General features: G+C 41.6%; 1 protein-coding gene across 7 annotated transcripts in view; it reads left to right on the top strand.

Annotated features, from left to right (window-relative positions):
- Nucleotides 1-1,102: 1,102 nt before the first annotated feature.
- The window catches only part of ADGRF1 (adhesion G protein-coupled receptor F1), a 41,703-nt gene continuing 24,231 nt past the window's right edge, over nt 1,103-18,574 (top strand). For 3 of the 7 annotated variants that reach the window (XM_047859575.1, XM_047859570.1, XM_047859577.1), the window contains exons 1-5: nt 1,103-1,271; nt 12,965-13,040; nt 14,748-14,903; nt 16,221-16,278; nt 18,240-18,389. In XM_047859575.1, the coding sequence (XP_047715531.1) occupies nt 14,835-14,903; nt 16,221-16,278; nt 18,240-18,389 (277 nt within the window). In that variant the 5' untranslated portion in view covers nt 1,103-1,271; nt 12,965-13,040; nt 14,748-14,834. Of the gene's footprint in view, nt 1,272-11,697; nt 13,041-14,747; nt 14,904-16,220; nt 16,279-18,239; nt 18,390-18,574 lie in introns of those variants that run through there. The other 4 variants (XM_047859571.1, XM_047859572.1, XM_047859573.1 and 1 more) reach the window with 4 other exon arrangements.

Here is an 18,574-nt window from a genome sequence, read left to right as displayed (position 1 = left end):
ACCTGATTGACTTCCCCTTTTCTTGAATGCTAGGAAGCTCTTCTCCTAAAGTTAAGCTTCAAATTTATAAAATAGTGTAGATACCTCATAGGTTTCTATTTGCATTCTTTTTCTTCATTGACACTCTATAGCTTCCCTTTCTATCATTTGTGTAGTGTACATAGAACTTTCATAGTTCACGTTTCCTTATTTCTAGTCCAATATAATGTTTTTAAATGCATTGACATGGTGAGCCACCTCAAGTCACTTGCAGAATATAAGGGTGTTAGGGGCACCTGGGTGGCTCAGTCAGTTAAACATCTGACACGCGATTTCAGCTCAGGTTATAATCTTGCAGTTTGTGAGTTTTAGCCCCACATCAGACTCTGTGCTGAGAGTGCTGAACTTGCTTGGGATTTTCTCTCTCTCCCTCTCTCTCTGCCGCTCCCCTGCTTGTGCTGTCTTTCTCTCAAAAATTAATAAATAAACACTTAAAAAATATATATGTGTGTGTGTGTGTACGTGTGTATGGTAATTTTCAAATCAGATGGGTCCTTAGAAAGCAAAGAAGCATTTATTAAAAAGTTAACATGATTCCATTCTAGGTTTTCTAAGGCCAAAGAGCATTCCACCCTCAGCATGTACGCTGTTGTTCTCTTTTGCCCATTCCATATTATCCCACGGGTAAGTCTGAGGTACCTTTGTCTGGGAAAGAAGTCAGAAAAGGAAAAATAATATTGACCCCTATCTTCACTCCACTGGAATTGCCCACCTCCCCCGCCATTGGAATTATACACGAAGGGCTGCATTCCTTCCATTTTATGGGGTATGACCCGCGGGTGTCCTGAGGCTGGACATGAAACTCGACAGAGTGGCATTTGATAGCAAACTGATCTAGGACAGAAGTGTTCCGCGTTCCCCTAGAGCATTTTTTCCCCCCCACTTCCCTTTTGTGGTTTCAGAAATCTGTCTGTTGCAAGAATCGTTAGGTCTTGGGCTCAGATCTCCTTCCTCTTACCAGGCCTGGTATTGACTCCAAGGGGGAGGGAGAGTCAGCATAAAAGTATTTCTCTTTTCCTTCTTGAAGGGGGTGTGTCCTGGGCTTGTCTGCCTACAAGGGCAGCAACATGCACCAGGAGTTGCTTATGAATCAGTGGACCTGCATGAATGCCAGTGAGCTGCTGGTCAGCTATTAGCGATGTCTTTCCAAACAGCATTAAGAAGTGATTGAACCACAGGTACACTGGAGGAGGGGCTCCCTAAGGCTGTGATGTGAAGAGAGGAATCACCAGGTAAGCCCAATAGCTGAGATTTGATTCCTTAGACTGTGTATTGCTATCAACCCAGTACTACCTGTTGAGTTGAGATCCCTTTCCCCCGGGGAAAACTCTGATTTCAACATCCCATTTCCCAAAGAAGGTTAAATAAAGGAACAGAGGATGGAAAAAGCAACAAGCAGAGACGAGCAGAGAGTTCATCCTCTTGGTGACTATATAAATTGAGGGGATTTGTTGATTCGCAGACTCGAGGTTTGCTGACTCACACGTCAGCACACACGTCTCCCTATCGATTATAACACAGAATAAGGGGTACCCTCTTCTTCAGGTGTGCCTGGGAGGTAGATTGGCTGGAATAAAGAAGGTGCCACCAAGGAAACTTACAAATATCAGTCTCACGACTTCCACTGGTTAGGAATATATTAGCTTTAGCAATCTCTTAAAATACAAATATGCTCGAGAAGATTAAATTTATTTTCACTTTAGAATGAATTCATATAAGCTTTGCATGAACCAGTATAAATCCGGGAAGTACTTTGCAATTTAGCTCCTTCCCTGAACTGAGAAAAAATCCAAACATTGACCCTTACAATCATTTCCCTGCTCCTTCCCACTAATATATATAAAGCGATAACTCTATTTTCTGACTGATGGGCCTTGAAAATTGGTAATTTTTCTTTTCCTTTTCCTTTTCCTTTGTTTGAAATGAAAAATTCATTTATGTGAGCCTGATATCCTAGATATGGGAAGTCAGTGGAGAAAGGACAGAAAGAAGATCAAGGTGGAAGAGATAAAGATAAATGATACCTGTGGCTTTTCTGTGACGACACCTGTTAAACTAATCTTGATAATAACACACATTGGTGCGAAATTACAGATAGGAAAGAAATAATAAAAATAGATAAGCATAGGGGCGCCTGGGTGGCTCAGTCGGTTAAGTGGCCGACTTCGGCTCAGGTCATGATCTCGCAGTCTGTGAGTTTGAGCCCCGCGTCGGGCTCTGTGCTGACCGCTCAGAGCCCGGAGCCTGTTTCAGATTCTGTGTCTCCCTCTCTCTGACCCTCCCCTGTTCATGCTCTGTCTCTCCCTGTCTCAAAAATAAAAATAAAAAAATGTTAAAAAAAAATTAAAAAAAAAATAGATAAGCATATATTCTATAATCTATTAGAATATTTGCAAAGCCTTTTATTTATTTTCTTTTCCTGTAACAGACCACTGCTACTTATACAACCATCATCGAAATTAAGAGCAATCTTACAAAATGGCCACACTTAGTAATACCAGCAAGGGTCATAACCTTGAGCACATTATTTAAGCTTCTCGTGCTCTGATTACTAAATTTGCTGAATGGTGGCAATAAGCATTAGGACTTAAAATCAGAGCACGTGCATGTTGAGATTTACCAGGTTGACTTGCAAACACTTCTGTTTTGTACACAGCCACAAACTGATGGGAACTGTTGTTGACGTGCCTCACGGGTGTACACGCCCTGCCCCTCTAAAATGGCAGTCAATTTCTATAATTTTTTTAAAGTTTATTTTTATTTATTTATATTTGAGAGAGAGAGCATGAGCAGGGGAAGGGCAGAGAGAAAGAGAGAGAGGGACAGAGAGAATCTCAAGCAGGCTCCATGTTGTCAGCCCAGAGCCCGATGCAGAATTGGACCTCATGTACCCCGTGGGGCTCAATCTCACAAACTGAACCTCACTTGACGTGAAGTGAACCAGAGTCTGCACTTAACCGGTTGAGCCACCCAGGCACCCCTATTTATTTTTTTAAAGTAGGGGTAGGGTTCCCATTACACAGTTTGTCTCTTGCTGTGCTGAGGGTAAGGGGAACACCAGATTTTTGCATCCACATGCCCTCTGATGTCATTCATTCATTCCACAATTAAAGGAATGTAAATATTCTCCTAAAAAAATAAATGAACACATTCATTTAAACTAGGGTCTGTAAGTGACCGATTTAGCACTTTGGTTGGGAGCAACAGTAAACCGGAAGCAGCCAGAGGGTACTGAGTATCGAAGGGCATTACCAGCGGGAGGGGTGTGCCATAAAGGGTGAAGAACTCAGACAGTGGAGAAATGGAATCCTGGGTACAATGTCACTGAATTCTCAGTTTTGCTTAACGCCGCTTAGGAAACCGTAGTCCAGCCAATCTAAACATGTATTTACCACTTCAACAATATTCTGCCTTGTTTTCTTCCTCAAGCTCTTTGGCAGGAAAAACCCATAGTTACAGAAAAGGGGAACCTGTTCCCAGACACATCGGAGAGTTCTAGTTGTGTTTGAGCAGGGAAGTGCTCACAGGATGTCAGGGTCTCTACAGTTCAAGGATAGATAGACACCTGGTCTTAATAGTTGTGAAAATAACCTAGAAACTTGGAGGGATAGTGGAAAAGGTCTATAGTATCATGGCCTGAAACGTAGCCTGTCACATGCACAGCTGATTCGAGCTTTGCTGAATGGCACACAAAATCCGTGGGGAAGGGAGGCCCTCTTACCACCCCTCTCCCCTCAAAGCCAAAGATAATCTCAGGGGGTCCTGTTCACTGGCAGGTGGAAACCTGGGCTCTGAGATGTTGAGAATGAAATTCCGTAAGAATCAGTGTGACAGTGCCTGGAACTTCATAAGGTTGGAGTAAATTCCCCGCGAGTAGGCAGTTGAATAAATAACAAGTAAAGAGGAGAATAGCAGTGGGGTAGGTAGCCCTCAAACTGTGAAACTGTAGTGAAATCTTGTTGATGAGGGTTCTCAGGCCCCCCATGGTGTCTCTGGGTCCTCATTGTAAATGTCAGTTTTTAATCTCTGAGGCCCACACACCTTGGAAACTCTAGTGGTTTTTTTGTTTTGTTTTGTTTTAAATAAAGTCTTTTAAAATTAAGACGTTAAATAAAGTCTAAGATAATTTCCTTATTTGCTTTTTAATACTAAGATTAAATAAAAAAAAACCCCTGATCATATAAGTTCCTTTATTGTTTAGGGATAAGCACCCATTTACTGTAAATTTATGGTATTAGGATAGCTGGTCACAATGGAACAGGTTCACACCTGCGAAGTTTTTGGGTAAAGAGACCTTGTCTTAAGGAGATTATATTTTCTATGAAAACCTTGCACACTTGTGTTTGTAGTTTAGCCTAATTTTGTTTGAAGACTTTTGTATACTTAATCTCTTAGCGAATCTGGCTAATTGTTTCCCATAAGAAACTTAACGATATAATTCTTAGGCATATAACACTCTACTGTATCGTTGATCAAGATACCAATTAAACAAGTAAATGGCAAAAAAAAAAAAAAAGACACAGTGGTACAATTCACAGATACATAAATCAGAATTTCACTATGTGACAAGGTGGCTTTTAAAACTGTCAAAGAGGGGCGCCTGGGTGGCTCAGTCGGTGAAGCGTCCGACTTCAGCTCAGGTCACGATCTCACGGCCCCTGAGTTCAAGCCCCGCGTCGGGCTCTGGGCTGATGGCTCAGAGCCTGGAGCCTGCTTCCGATTCTTTGTCTCCCTCTCTCTCTGACCCTCCCTCGTTCATGCTCTGTCTCTCTCTGTCTCAAAAATAAATAAATGTTAAAAAAGAAAAAAAAAGAAAAAAAGAAAACTGTCAAAGAATTATCAAGGTGTCTTGATAAAGAATGGTTCAGTCAAGAAACATAGTTGGGATAACTGGTTGTTCATTTGGGGGAAAATGAAAGTAAACGCCTATTTCATACCAAAACCTAAAGTAAGTCCAGAAGGATTAAAAGTTTAAATGTATTTTAAAATGAAAGTTTAGAAGGAAACATAGAATATTTTTATAATCATTTTATAAAACATTTTTTTGAGGTTGACTCCTAGTTTAAAATACAAAATGGGAAAGATCGACAGATGTGATTGCATGAACATTTTGAGCTCTTGTGCAGAACATAAAAAGTTAAAAGACCAAAGACAAATGGGCACAGATTTATAACAGAAGTGAAAAAAAGCCAATATCCATGTTACATAAAAGCTCCAGGGGCGCCTGGGTGGCGCAGTCGGTTAAGCGTCCGACTTCAGCTCAGGTCATGATCTCGCGGTCCGTGAGTTCGAGCCCCGCGTCGGGCTCTGGGCTGATGGCTCAGAGCCTGGAGCCTGTTTCCGATTCTGTGTCTCCCTCTCTCTCTGCCCCTCCCCCGTTCATGCTCTGTCTCTCTCTGTCCCAAAAATAAATAAATGTTGAAAAAAAAAAAAAACTCCAAAGAAGCAGTTCTTAAGAAAAAGTAAACATTTCAATAGAAAAACTTAGAACAATGACTTAAAAAGTCAAGCCAGGAAAAAAAAAATACAAATGGCTAATAAACATCTGAAAAACAATGCTTATTCTTAGTGATAATCAAAGACATGGAAATTAAAGCAATTAGAAAAAATTTTTCCTTATCGATTTGGCAAACACTAAAAAAGATGCTGGGGACAGGGTGATGAAACTGGCATTTCTACACCTCACTGGGGTGTGGACAGAGGTACAAACGAGGAGGGCACATTGGCCATGCGGATCAGAAGTCAAAGTGCATAGAGGCAGGACTTCACTCTAACCTGGAAAAATCCCGATTTGCCTGGAATTAAGGATATGCAAGAAGTTTCACAGAAGGAACATTTGAGGGCAGATGGTAAGAGTCCAAATAACGAATTTGCCACCATAATGCGTCTTTATCTGAACATAGAGTGGAGCCTGGAAGGTTTTGGAATATCAACTGACTGCCATAATATTTGCAAGGTAGGGGGAATGCCAGGAAACTGGTTCTATTTCTAGAAGAATCACTTGGGGAATATGATTGAAAAACTTGCTTTTACTCATCGGGAAATTATGATGAAAATACTGTTACTAGGCATAGGGAAACAAAGAATGATTGTTTTTTGGGTGTATTTGAAATAATTAAGATTTATCACTCTATGGCTCTAAGCATTGAATGGAAGTTGGATATTTGTGTTATTTAAAAAGATACCCAGGAAGAGCTTGTTACGTCTTTAATCTGAACTTTCACATAAGAAGTTGCCACAAAGCCTGTTCTCTGGTTCTTTCCAGTAGGCCTGATAAAGTGTGTTTTCATCCGTTGACACTGAAGACACTCGTATTTGTTAGAAGGATTGCTTTGAAATGTATACTCTTCTTTTTCTTGAACAAAGAAACCTTATTCGTAAGGAAGTCAGATGGAGATCAAATTAACAATCCGGATTTTCTTAAAATCATCTCCCAAGCAACAAAATGCATTGGCTCAAAGTCCAAGAGGAAGGTTAGATTGTTTTGGGGAGAGAAATTTAGAGAAATAGTTGATAAATTCTTTTTAAAGAATAAAAATCTCTTTAAAGGATAAACATTTAAAGATAAGTCTTTATGTAGGATTCAGGCCTGCCCTTTTCATTTTCTGCAAGTATGAAATGGAAATAATTCCCACTTTATTTACAACATTGCCAAAATAACCAAATCAATCCATATGAAAGTATTTTGTAAACTAGAAAGAATTATTCTTATTTCTTCTTCTTATGTAGCCATCACCTCCCTCAAGTGCTATGCAAATACTTTTTCAAAGGAACAATATGAGAGGAAGTTCAAATTCCATGGGTTTTACCCATGGAGTCATGTGAGGAAGAGTGGAGATAAACCCCATCTGGGGATTCCAGGAAGGCTGGGTCCCCATTGCTGAGCTGAAGGCTTGGCTGGAAGAAACAGCTTGGCACCTTCTCTGGAATGCCATTGATCATCCTTTAAGGGCTTGGTGGTAATGTTGACTCTACTGAACCAAGAGTGAGAGGAGAAAAGCTTCAGTTACAAGGCGTTGGAATAGAGCCAACCCCTGAGGCTGGCAGTCAGGCTCTTACAACGGGATTGAGTTGGACTTGTCTGTAGAAAATGAACTGTATAATGGGGCGCCTGGGTGGCGCAGTCGGTTAAGCGTCCTACTTCAGCCAGGTCACAATCTCGCGGTCCGTGAGTTCGAGCCCCGCATCGGGCTCTGGGCTGATGGCTCAGAGCCTGGAGCCTGTTTCCGATTCTGTGTCTCCCTCTCTCTCTGCCCCTCCCCCGTTCATGCTCTGTCTCTCTCTGTCCCAAAAATAAATAAACGGTGAAAAAAAAAAAAATTTAAAAAAAAAAAAAAGAAAATGAATTGTATTAGAACATCCATATTGGGTGATGAGCTCAGAACAACAGTTCATCCTGTAACTAAGACACAAAGCACAGATGGAATGACTTAAAAAAGCCCAGAATCTTTGTTCGTGGGGAACACACAGCCGTGCTAGGCTGACAGCACCAGCATTAGGAGTAATTCCCTGCAACTGAAGTTCCCATGAGTGGCAAAGGACACACAGACTTGTAAAACGTATGTTAATTTTTGGAACAAAAAGGATCAAGGAGGAGGTAGGGTCACAAGCTGGACTCCCAAGGGAGATCCCTTCGATGCAATGTTGGAGAGTTTAAATAGGAAACAGAGACCCCAGCAACCCAGAAGTTCTCCTCAAAAGTGGGTCTGGATGGCTGCTTTTGGAATTTCTCTTTATGGGTAGAGTTAGGGTGTATGAACAGCCCGTCTGACTGTGCTGTGAACCGCCAGTGCTTGGCACGGTGCCTGGGAAATTGGAAGCTCTCAAATTAGAGTTTAGCAGATTGGTAAAATGTCCTGGGGAAGGAATGACTGAGCTTTGTCTCAGTCTCCTTTGGTCTCTTCCAGGCTTAAAGTTTTAGGATTCTTAAAAATCACACCTCTATTCTCAACCCAAGGGCATCATTCTTAGTAGGTTTTCAGCCCATTTCAAAAGATGTTCCAGAATTAGAATAACCAGTTTGAGGAGAAAACAGGTATAAAGCCCAGTAAATTTTTTTTTTATCTTTCCCAGGTTCTATTTGATGACTGACACACACTAAGGAAAAGAACAATAAATAAATAATATGCAAATAGAACTTGGGAAATGGGCATATAACAATAGAATCTGAATGTGAATGGATTTGAACTCACCTTATTCTATTGGTTATTTTATAGAGGAGGAAACTGAGTCCAGCAAGGTTCTGTTTTGTTTTGTTTTTTAAATTTCACAAGTTCTGACAGATAAGAGACAAACCTGGGGTTGGATTCTAATTAATCTAGGTCTTTTCCACTATGTTTATACAACAGAAGCATGCTAAAAAACCTGCTAAAATGTGAAATATGGGCTTAAAATTTACCGTGCACACATATTTATGCAGATACTCACTGAGATTTTAAATAACTTTAAATTAGAAAAAAATTTTATTAATGTTTACTTATTTTTGAGAGAGAGAGATAGACAGAGTGCAAGCAGGGGAGGGGTAGAGAGAGGGGGAGACACAGAATCTGAAATAGGCTCCAGGCTCCAAGCTGTCAGCACAGAGCCCGCCACGGGGCTCGAACTCATAAGCTGTGAGATCATGACCTGAGTCGAAGTCAAATGACTAAGCCACCCAAGGCCCCCAAGATTTTAAATAACTTTAAATTATAGTTCTTCCAGAAGGAGTTTGTCTAGCTCATAAGGTTCACCAGACCTCCCAGCATTTTTCCAGATGTGAATGGGTTGCCTTCTCTGTCCCCACCTATCTTTTCACCTTTTCTACTATATCTGCCTACTTAAAGAAGCACAAAGAAACTTTTCTCAAAGGCAAAAGGCCCAAGGATTCCTACACAAAGACAGATCCAATGAAAATGTTACCAAAGAGTTATAAAATAAGACATGAAATAAAACCAAGGTTGTATAGGTCCTCTGCCTGTAAAGCAAGCACTTCTATTTGAGTCATGAGTTCTTTCAGATCCTAGCTGGAGATCTGCTCTTTGCATTAGCGTGTGTGTGTGTGTGTGTGTGTGTGTGTGTGTTGTATACACGTGCCCATGTGAGTCCAAGACAGAGAGGAGGGAGACAACTCTACTAGGATTTCTTCTATTTATGGAGGAAGAAACAATCCCATAAATATTGGTGCCAACAAAGCAGCCCAACGGGTCAACCGTGCCTAAGATTAGAACGTTGCTAAAAATTCTGGGAAGTGTAGGTGTGAGCAGTTCCAACTAAGCACCGCTGTTGATAAGGTGACAGCTGTTGACATAAATAAATAATCTTTGGAGCCCATAAATACATAACTGGAAGAATGGAGAGACAATGGACAGCCTTCTCCACAGGCGTAACAGCAAGTCTTAATGATTGTTCTCTGCAAACTGAAGGACAGGGATTATCAGGAATGAATTCACTTAAATGAATTCAAGGAAGTGACGAGAGTCTTGCCATGGCCAAGCCTTCCCTCTGCAGCCAGTGCCAACACAGCTGTGGCTCAGGCATCATTGGCCCCCAGCTGCCAAAAGCAAGTGATGTAAACATATATACTCTGATGACAACAACAGCTCCTTGTTTGTGGCTAAGGCACACGGATTCAGAGAATTTTTAATAATCAGGACCCTTTCAGTTTGGAAAGGAAGTCCTGAGAATACCACGAAGGTTGCCTCGAGTAAAGGCAGTGTTAAGTGGGATTTAAGATTACCGTACCCTACACACACACACACACACACACACACACACACACACACACAGTATTTCTTGACATCTACACTGTTGATGACTCTCCTTTGAGTCAGATAATTCGGTTACTATGAAACTGTATTACCTTGAGGCTGAAATCCATCCTTCTATTTACATAGCGGTGGCCATCGACCTGGGAGCGTCTTTATTTGGTAAGTTAATTTGGTTCACAATCGAAGTCAAATTCTGACACAATTCAACAAGTAACTGTAAAAACTGGTGTTGAAATTGAAATGTTAGTAATGTTCATTTTAACCACTAACATAATTGAGGCTTATCACCCGCCAGGTATTGTTTTGGTTACTTTGTATGCAATAATGCATTCAACTCTAAGAACTTCTGAATTATATACTATTTCCTCCATGGTTATAGGTTAGTAAACTGAGGTACGGGAAGCCTGAGAAAATGTCAGAGGGCATCTACTTGATAATATCAAAGCTGGTAACTGAACCCTGGACAATTCAACTACAGTGCTTGTTTTGATCCGTGTGCCTTGAGATACCATTTTCCCACCTTTGACTAGTTGGCAAATAGAGGATGCCCAGTTAAATTTGAATTTCAGAAAAACAACGAATAATTCTGGACAGTGAATCGTGTCCCAAATGTTGTATGGCACATACTTAACACTGAAACGTTAGCCATTATTTACCTGAAATCCAGTCTTCCAACTCTATCTAAGGAGGAGGTGTTTACACCAAGGGAGCCAAGAAAAAATTTTGATTAGTTTGAGCTTTGGTCCCAAACCCCAAATTAGAATTCAAATCACAGGGTTGGCCTTAGGGCAGAACTCCTTTTTCCTATCCCAGAACCAGTCTAGGATAATAACTCTCAAACCTGCCTGGAGGCCAGCATCTCTTGGTAACTTTAATAATGCACATGGCTGGGCCTAGCCTGTTTGAGATTTAGTACGCTTAGAGTGGGATGCAGACACTTGCATTTTCTAATGAGCTTCCCAGTGTTTTCTTTTCTCATCCACTTCTTCTTTCCCCATCTTGTTTTATAGTCTAGCTATTCATGATTGGCCTACAGAGCGGTGACTGAGAATCACTGTTCTGAAGTCCTGACTGTAAGTGACAGTTTACCATTTCTAGCAAGTCCGAGGAGACAGCCTGGAATACACCCTCCATATGGGAGGAAGAGTGGATAAAGGGGCCAAAATATGAGAAAGAGTTTCCTTACGATGCCCAGGCTGTCATCTAGGCCTTATTGGGTTGGGTTTGCAGCCTCCAGTCTGGACAACATAGGTGAGAAAGAAGATTTTTCAGAGAGAGATTGAGAGAGAGAATTGAGAGAAAGAGCCATATGAGGGCGAGCCTCCCACTGGGACACAGACCCTGGCACAAGGACAGGATAGATCACACCTTACAGGCACAGAGACTGTTTCCCTCTTTGAAATCTTCACCACTACAGACCGTGGTCCAAACAGTGCTCAGGAACTGACATTAAAATGTTTTCCCTGGAGGAGGAGAAAAAGTGAAAATGGGGTTGGAAAGAGCACAGGCTTCCTCTGCAATGTGGCTGCACTCCAAGAATGTATTGGAACTATTGGGACTTTATCAAGATAAAAAGTTTCTGCATAGTGAAGGAAATAATCAACAAAACTAAAAGGTAACCTATGGTATTAGAGAAGATATTTGCAAGTGACATATCTGATACAGGGTTAGTATCCAAAATCTGTAAAACAACTTAACAAACTCAACACTCAGGAAATGAATAATCCAATTAAAAAATGGACAGAAGACACGAATACACATTTTTCCAAAGAAGACATTCAGGTGGCCAACAATATACATGAAAAGATGCTCAACATCACTCATCATTAGGGAAACACAAATAAAAATCACAATGAGATATCACCTCACATCTGTCAAAATGGCTAAAATCAACAACACAAGAAACAACAGGTGTTGACGAGGATGTGGAGAAAGGGGAGCCCTCTTGAACTGTTGGTAAGAATGCAAACTGGTGCAGCTACTCTGGACAACAGTATGGAGATTCCTCAAAAAGTTCAAACTTGAACTACTTTACTATCAAAAAATTTTACTGCTAGGTATTTCCCTGAAGAAAACAAAGGGATACATGCACCCTGATGTTTATAGCAGCATTATCTACAATAGCCAAGATATGGAAATAACCAACTGATGAATGGATAAAGATGTGGTGTGTGTGTGTGTGTGTGTGTGTGTGTGTGTGTATGTGTGTGTGTGTGTAATATTACTCAGCCATAAAAAAGAATGAAATCTTGCCATTTGTAATGACATGGGTAGAGTTGGAGAGTATTACACTAAATTGAAATATGTCAGTCAGAGAAAGACAAATAGCTTTCCACAAATGTGGAATTTAAGACACAAAACAAATGAGAAAAGGAAAAAGACAGAGAGAGAGAGAGATAAACCAAGAGACTTTTAACTAAAGAGAACAAACGGATGGTTAACCAGAGAGGAGGTAGGTGGGAGGATGGGTTGAATGGACAATGGGGACTAAGGAGGGCACTTGCTGTGATGAGCGCCAGGTGATGTATGAAGTGTGAAATCACTATTTTGTACACCTGAAACTAATATTACACTGTATGTTAACTAACTGGAATTTGAATAAAAACAACAGCAACCTCACACACAAAAAAACAAATAGAAATGTCCAAGGGCACGTCTCAGAAATTATTAAGTTCCGTTTCACAGAATTGTTCTGTTATTTAACTCTTCTGTTATTTATACATACATACTCCTACATTTTATTATATGTGTGTCTAGACATGCACATGTTATAAAATATATTTCTTTTTATCGAGCCTGGTCAAAAAGTTTGAAAAACACTGTCCTAAGCATAAATATCCATCACTTTGAGAACGCACAGAGCAGGCCATTGGGAATAGGACCCGAAGAAGATAAATTTTGAGAAGCAAGAATCTATAAGAACAATCTGGAGCATAGGCTGCTGCTCAAAGAAAGTTGAAATCAGTAGATTTTGAAGGAGTTTTGGCAAGTGGGAAGGTAGCGACGGGAGAGGACCGAAATTCACCTAAGGGGAGAAGGTAAACACAAAGGTTGTATGTGGTTCATCGGTTATTTTTCTTACTTCCCTAGAAAGCCCCGGAAGGGATCGCTGCTGACACGTAGGCCACGCCTGTGGTAGTCTTTATCCTGTCCCTAATGCCTTTTTTCTCTTCTTGTAGACCAGAGGGCAAAGTGTGGGGGCCTGTCAGGGATGTCAGGACTTGTGTGAGGGTTAAGGCGCACCCAGGAAACCAGGTAAGAGCTGGAAGGCAGGGTCCAACTCTGCGTTTTCTGTGCTGCTGGTCAAGCACACTTATTCTAATGGTGGGTTATGGAGGCTAGGAATCCTATTTTTTCGTCGTTTCCTATGGCGACGTGAAAGAATGTTGCGAGCCCATTGCACTCTTCCATTTCTGTCAATGCTGTCCAATACCACTTTTCAAACATTGTGAGAAAAACCCCACGTAAAATGTGCCACCTTAACCATTTTTAAGTGTGTGGTTGCAGTAGTGTTGATTAAGTATATTCACATTGTTATACATCAGATCTCTGGAACTTTCTCATCTGGCAAAACTGAAACTTAGACCCATGAAATAGCAAGTCCCCGTTTCCCCCTCCCCCAAGCCCTTGGCAACTGCCATTCTATTTTCCATTTCTATGAGCTTGACTACTTTAGATACTTTACACAAGTGGAATCATACAGGATTTGCCTTTTTGCAATTGGCTTCTTTTTCTTAATATAATGCTCTTGAGGTTTACCCATATTGTATCATGGGACAGGATTTCCTTTTATTTTAAGGCTGAATACTATTCTGTGCCTAGTAAAACTTTTGGCAATAGCAGAAATGTTCTGTGTCTACACTGCCTAATATTGGTAGCCGCCAGCTACATGTGGTTATCGAATACCTGAAAAGTGGCTGGTGTGACTGAGGTGTTGCATTTTTCATTTCATTTTATTGTAATTAAAATTAAAATTCAGACTGCCACATGTATCCAGTGGCTACTATATTGGACAGAACAATTCTAACTTACGGTGATTTTTTGTTGTTGACACCAAATAACCCGGGTATAAATGATGAATTTTGTGACCCTGACCATGTGCTGAATTTTGTCTCAATTCTTCTCACATAACCACAAACTTGAGGATAATTTGTTGATAATTACGTCAACTATAAAGAAGGAAATTTGCTGCATTGCTTCATTATTTTATGCTTAAACACTGATTCCATATTATTCCATATATATTCCAATATATATTCCATATATATTAACGCTTCTAAGGATCATTGGTTATTTTAATGCTTGCTTTTACTGATAAAAGGGAAACCGTGAAATATAAAAAGGCTGGATGTTGAATGCATTTAGTCACAAAGTTAAGCAAGTCATAATTTTAAAATAGCCTGTGTTGGGGCGCCTGGGTGGCTCAGTCGGTTGAGCGTCTGACTTCGGCTCAGGTCATGATCTCACAGTTCGTGGGTTCGAGCCCCACATCAGGCTCTGTGCCGACCACCTGCTCAGAGCCTGAAGCCTGCTTCAGATTCTGTGTCTCCTACTCTCTCTGCCCCTCCCCCGTTCACGCTTTGTCTCACTGTTTCTCAAAAATAAATGTAAAAAAATTTTTTTTTAAATAAATAAAATAAAATAGCCTGTGTTTAGGAAAATTTGAGTGCTCTTGAGCAATTTTCTGGGAAGTTTGGAAAGACAGAGACTTAATACCTTCTGCTACTGGAGCGAAAGTAATGGTATCTCAGGCTACACACGTGAAATGGAAAAATCATCAAACACTCAGGGCTTCTGATCTGCTCATTTAGGTCCAACCACTGTGTGCATTTTTAAATTTTGGCTTGAATGACTTGTTTTTTTGTTTTTGTTTTTGTTGGTGGTGGTTTTTTGTTGTTTGGTTTTTTGGGTTTTTTTGGTTTTGGTTTTGGTTTTTTTTTTTTTTTTTTTTTTTTGCATCAGCTTTGCAGCCTTGCATGGTACATCAATTGTCTGGCCACAGACCGTGACCCCGGTTGAGTCCACGGGAAGGAGGGGGACCAGCTGAAGATGAAATTCCGCATGCTCTGGCTCATCTCTTTCTTCACACTCACCGACGGCGGGGAAGGCTTCCTAAGGGTGAGTTGGCACATGCCCCATTTTTCCTCCTTACCGCCATTCTTCTCTCCCTCTGCACTTTGAGAACCTATCACTCCCTCAGCAACTGGAGCTATATAAGTTAGTAGACTTGGAATCAGAAGTCCTGGGTTCTTGTCTCAACGTTACCAACATGAGCTGTGTAGCCTTGGACAAACAGTTTCATCTCCTGGAGCTTAGATGATTGAACTGCAAAATAAGGAACTCAGACTGAACCATCTTGGAGATCTCTGCTAGCTCAGCACATTCCTTCCTATGGTTTCTTTGACCAAGAAGAGGCATACAGATTGGCACGGGCAATCCTTGGACTCTCTTCCCTCTCTACGCTCACTTTCTTGATGCTTTCATCTAGGATCATGGTTTTAATGTTCTCTGATGGCTCCCCAATTTACATCTAACTCTCAGCCTTTTCCCCTGAACTCTAACCCCGTGTATCTACTACCTACTTGCTATTTCCAGTTGGGTGTCCAATAGGCCCCTTAAGTTAATGAGTCCAAAATTAAATTCTTGAGTTTTTCCTTGCCAAGCTTGCTTCTCCTTTCTCATTTCAGCAAGTGGTGCCATTGTCCCTCTAGATGCCTGGGAAGAAAATTTATTTTCGTGCTTGACTCTCCTCATAATCCATATCTAAACCATTGGCTCTTGTTTTGTTTTGCTTTATCTTTATAACACACCCAGAATTCAAACATTTCTCATTACCTCTACGGCTACCACCTCAATCCACACCTTCAGTGTCTCTCACCTGTGTTATTGCACTAACTCTTGAGATGTTCTCATTGCTTTTGTGCTTGTCTGTTCCTAACATGGCTGCGGGATTGAACCTTCTAAAAAGTAAAGTAGAGCATTCTCACCTCTGTTTAGAACTCTCTGGTGGGTTCCTATCTCACTGAAGTAAAAGCTAAACCATTGCTATAGCCTATAAAGATCTACACAGCCTGTCTCCTTGGAGATACTCTCTGATATCACTTCCTGCCCCTCTCCCCTTACCCATTCTGCTGAGCTACTCTGGCCTCCTCATTCTGTCCTCCCATGCCAGGCATGTTCTCATCCCAAGGATATTGCATATGCTGTTCCCTCTGCCTGGAAAGTTCTTTTCCAGGGATTCTCAGTTCCTCACCTCCTTCAGGGTTGTGCTCAAAAGTTGCCTCAGTGAGGTCTTCTCTGGCCACCTCTCCACCATCCCTGGCTTGGATTTTTAGATCCATAATTTCAATTGTTCTGGGAGTTCCAACAGCGCCTTATGAAGTACATCATTACAAGGCCATGTTGTAATTATTCTTTTGTTCCCCTCTTAAATAGAGAGATGAAGGCATGAAAACAAAAAGAGGACTCACTGTGAATAAGAAAAATCATCCAGGTGAGACTCCTGTAGAGTGTGGTGTGATAGACACTGCTGCCAAGGGACCAGGGTTCAAACCTCAGTAGTGCTTGTGACTGGTGGTATGACCCTAAATCTGTGAAATGAGAATAACAGCAGTCCCTACTAGCAAAACATTTGTGAAGGTTAAATAACATACGAAGGCATAGCATCCTGCACCATACCTGACAAATAGCTCCCCCTTTCCTTCCTTATCTCAATCCTAACAAAGTCATTAGTGGGTACAACTCTCAGTCGAGAAATGGGTTGTGTTCTGAAATTCAATTTGTCGTTCTGATGTTTCAAGCACCGAGTATATTTCTTGGAAATAATGATGTCCACAGATGGTTGTTCGGTTCCTGGGTCAGTCCACAAAAGCCTTTCACCAGTGCAGTGGTCTGTCATAAAACAGTGTTCTAATGGTGTCTTTGAACTTACCACCATGCAAGGCTGGCTATGATTCTTCAGAAAGTGAAATAAAAATTCAATTTGCAATGCCATGAATACATTTTCCCTCGGAGTAAAAATACAGCTAGTATTTATTGAGCTGTTACTAGATGCCAGGCACTATTTTAAGTGCATTAGACGAATTAAATCCTCACATTGACCCTCTCATTTAGGAACAGTGGTCATCTTTATTTTATAGATAGTGAAATTAAAAACAGCTAAGGGCAAATGGAATGATTAAAACCCAGTCAACCTGGCTCCAGAACCAGTGCCATTAACCTCTGACACTGACCATTCCCCCACCTCTTACCTGCTTGGGCAGTGGGAACAGGAGTCCCCTTAGCTCTCTCTACTTGGTGTGGCTCCCAAACCTGGGGCAGAGGCTCCAGCCTACAAAGGGAGGGGAGAGAAAGAGGCAGGGCTGAGGCTCTATGGAGTGAGATGGTGGAAGTTATGGCAGATAGGAAGCTCTTATAAATGTTCTGGAACATGTTAGCCTCAGCCAGCTTCCTGCCTTCTGAAAAGTCTAGGGGTTGATCTGCTGATTTTTTTCTCTACAAATTTCCTTTTTGCTTGGACATCCCCACCAGGTCCCTAAGAAATGGGACAGTCTCATAGAAGCTCCCAGCTCATCTGTCCCTGCAAAAAGCATGGATGTCCCGAGAAGTCTAAGACTTCTAAGAGATTTCACTGCCAGTGGAAATCAAAGGAGACCCAGGATAAAAGGATGTTCACCTTTTCCCCCTTTTTCTCTAAGGTCCTTCAATTCTCAATCTGGGATCCATAGATGAGCTTTGGAGGATCTTGAAACTCCATGAAATCGTGCACTAACTTTCACGTGAACGTGCCTAAATGAGTTCTGGGTGAGAGAATACTCACAGGACTCATATTCTTGCTGAGCCCAGAACGCTTAATGGCCTCTCCTTAGGGAAACAAAAGGTGCTGCTCCTCAGTGATAAGGCATTGATGAGACTTGAGTAGGGTCTGGTTTCGTTTGGCTTTTGCACATCACATAAGGTACTCAAACTTGGCTAATTGCTGGAACCTCTTCCCAGGAGAAAAAAGGGCTCTTTGCTAAGTGTGAGACTGGGGGTTTTATGCCAGAGATACTTCAAGGAGCCCAGAGCTGACAGAGTAAGAAGGAAGAGTGACTCGGATTTTCTCCCATCTTCTCCCTTGGGTCTTGATCCCTGAAACGTGACCTTGGACGTCCTGAGGAACTGTGTAAAGTCAGCAGGGGGAGGCCAGGGTGGGTCAGGGATAGTGGGAGCAGCTGCCTGAGCAGAAGTGGGGGGATAGACATATATCACTCACATGTGGGACTGCCTGCAAGTGTTTGCTCTGGATGCTCATTTGTACTTAATGTCTGGACGAGCAGATGTCAGTAACAAGCTTTGTGGCCCAGCCTGTGACCCCCCCAGACTACATGTGATGGTTGCTTCATGGTGGCTTCCTTGACAATATTTGTCTCTCAGGCTGAAAGAGGAGACTCCTGACTCTCTTCCTCTCTTTAGGCTCAGTCCAGGAATATGAGCTGCTGCTTCAGGTGGCCTACAGAGATTCCAAGGAGAAGAGACACTTGAAGAATTTTCTGAAGCTTTTGAAGCCTCCATTGTTATGGTTACATGAACCAATGAAGATTATCAGCGCAAAGGCCACCACATGTAAATCTGCCCTCTGGGAACTGGGAGTAGAAATGGGGAAGGTGGGTGTATCAGTCAGGATAGGTTAGGTTATGCTATGGAGACAACCATCCCCACCATATCTGTGGCCGGAAAGGATACATGCGTTCTTTCTGCTTCACGCTATATTTCTACTGCAGTTTGGCAGCATGGTTGTGTTTGTGTCA

The sequence above is a fragment of the Prionailurus viverrinus genome, chromosome B2 (assembly GCF_022837055.1).
Source record: "Prionailurus viverrinus isolate Anna chromosome B2, UM_Priviv_1.0, whole genome shotgun sequence".
Taxonomy (NCBI): domain Eukaryota; kingdom Metazoa; phylum Chordata; class Mammalia; order Carnivora; family Felidae; genus Prionailurus; species Prionailurus viverrinus.
Note: the sequence above shows the minus strand (reverse complement) of the source record. Positions and strands in the feature narration are given on the sequence as shown.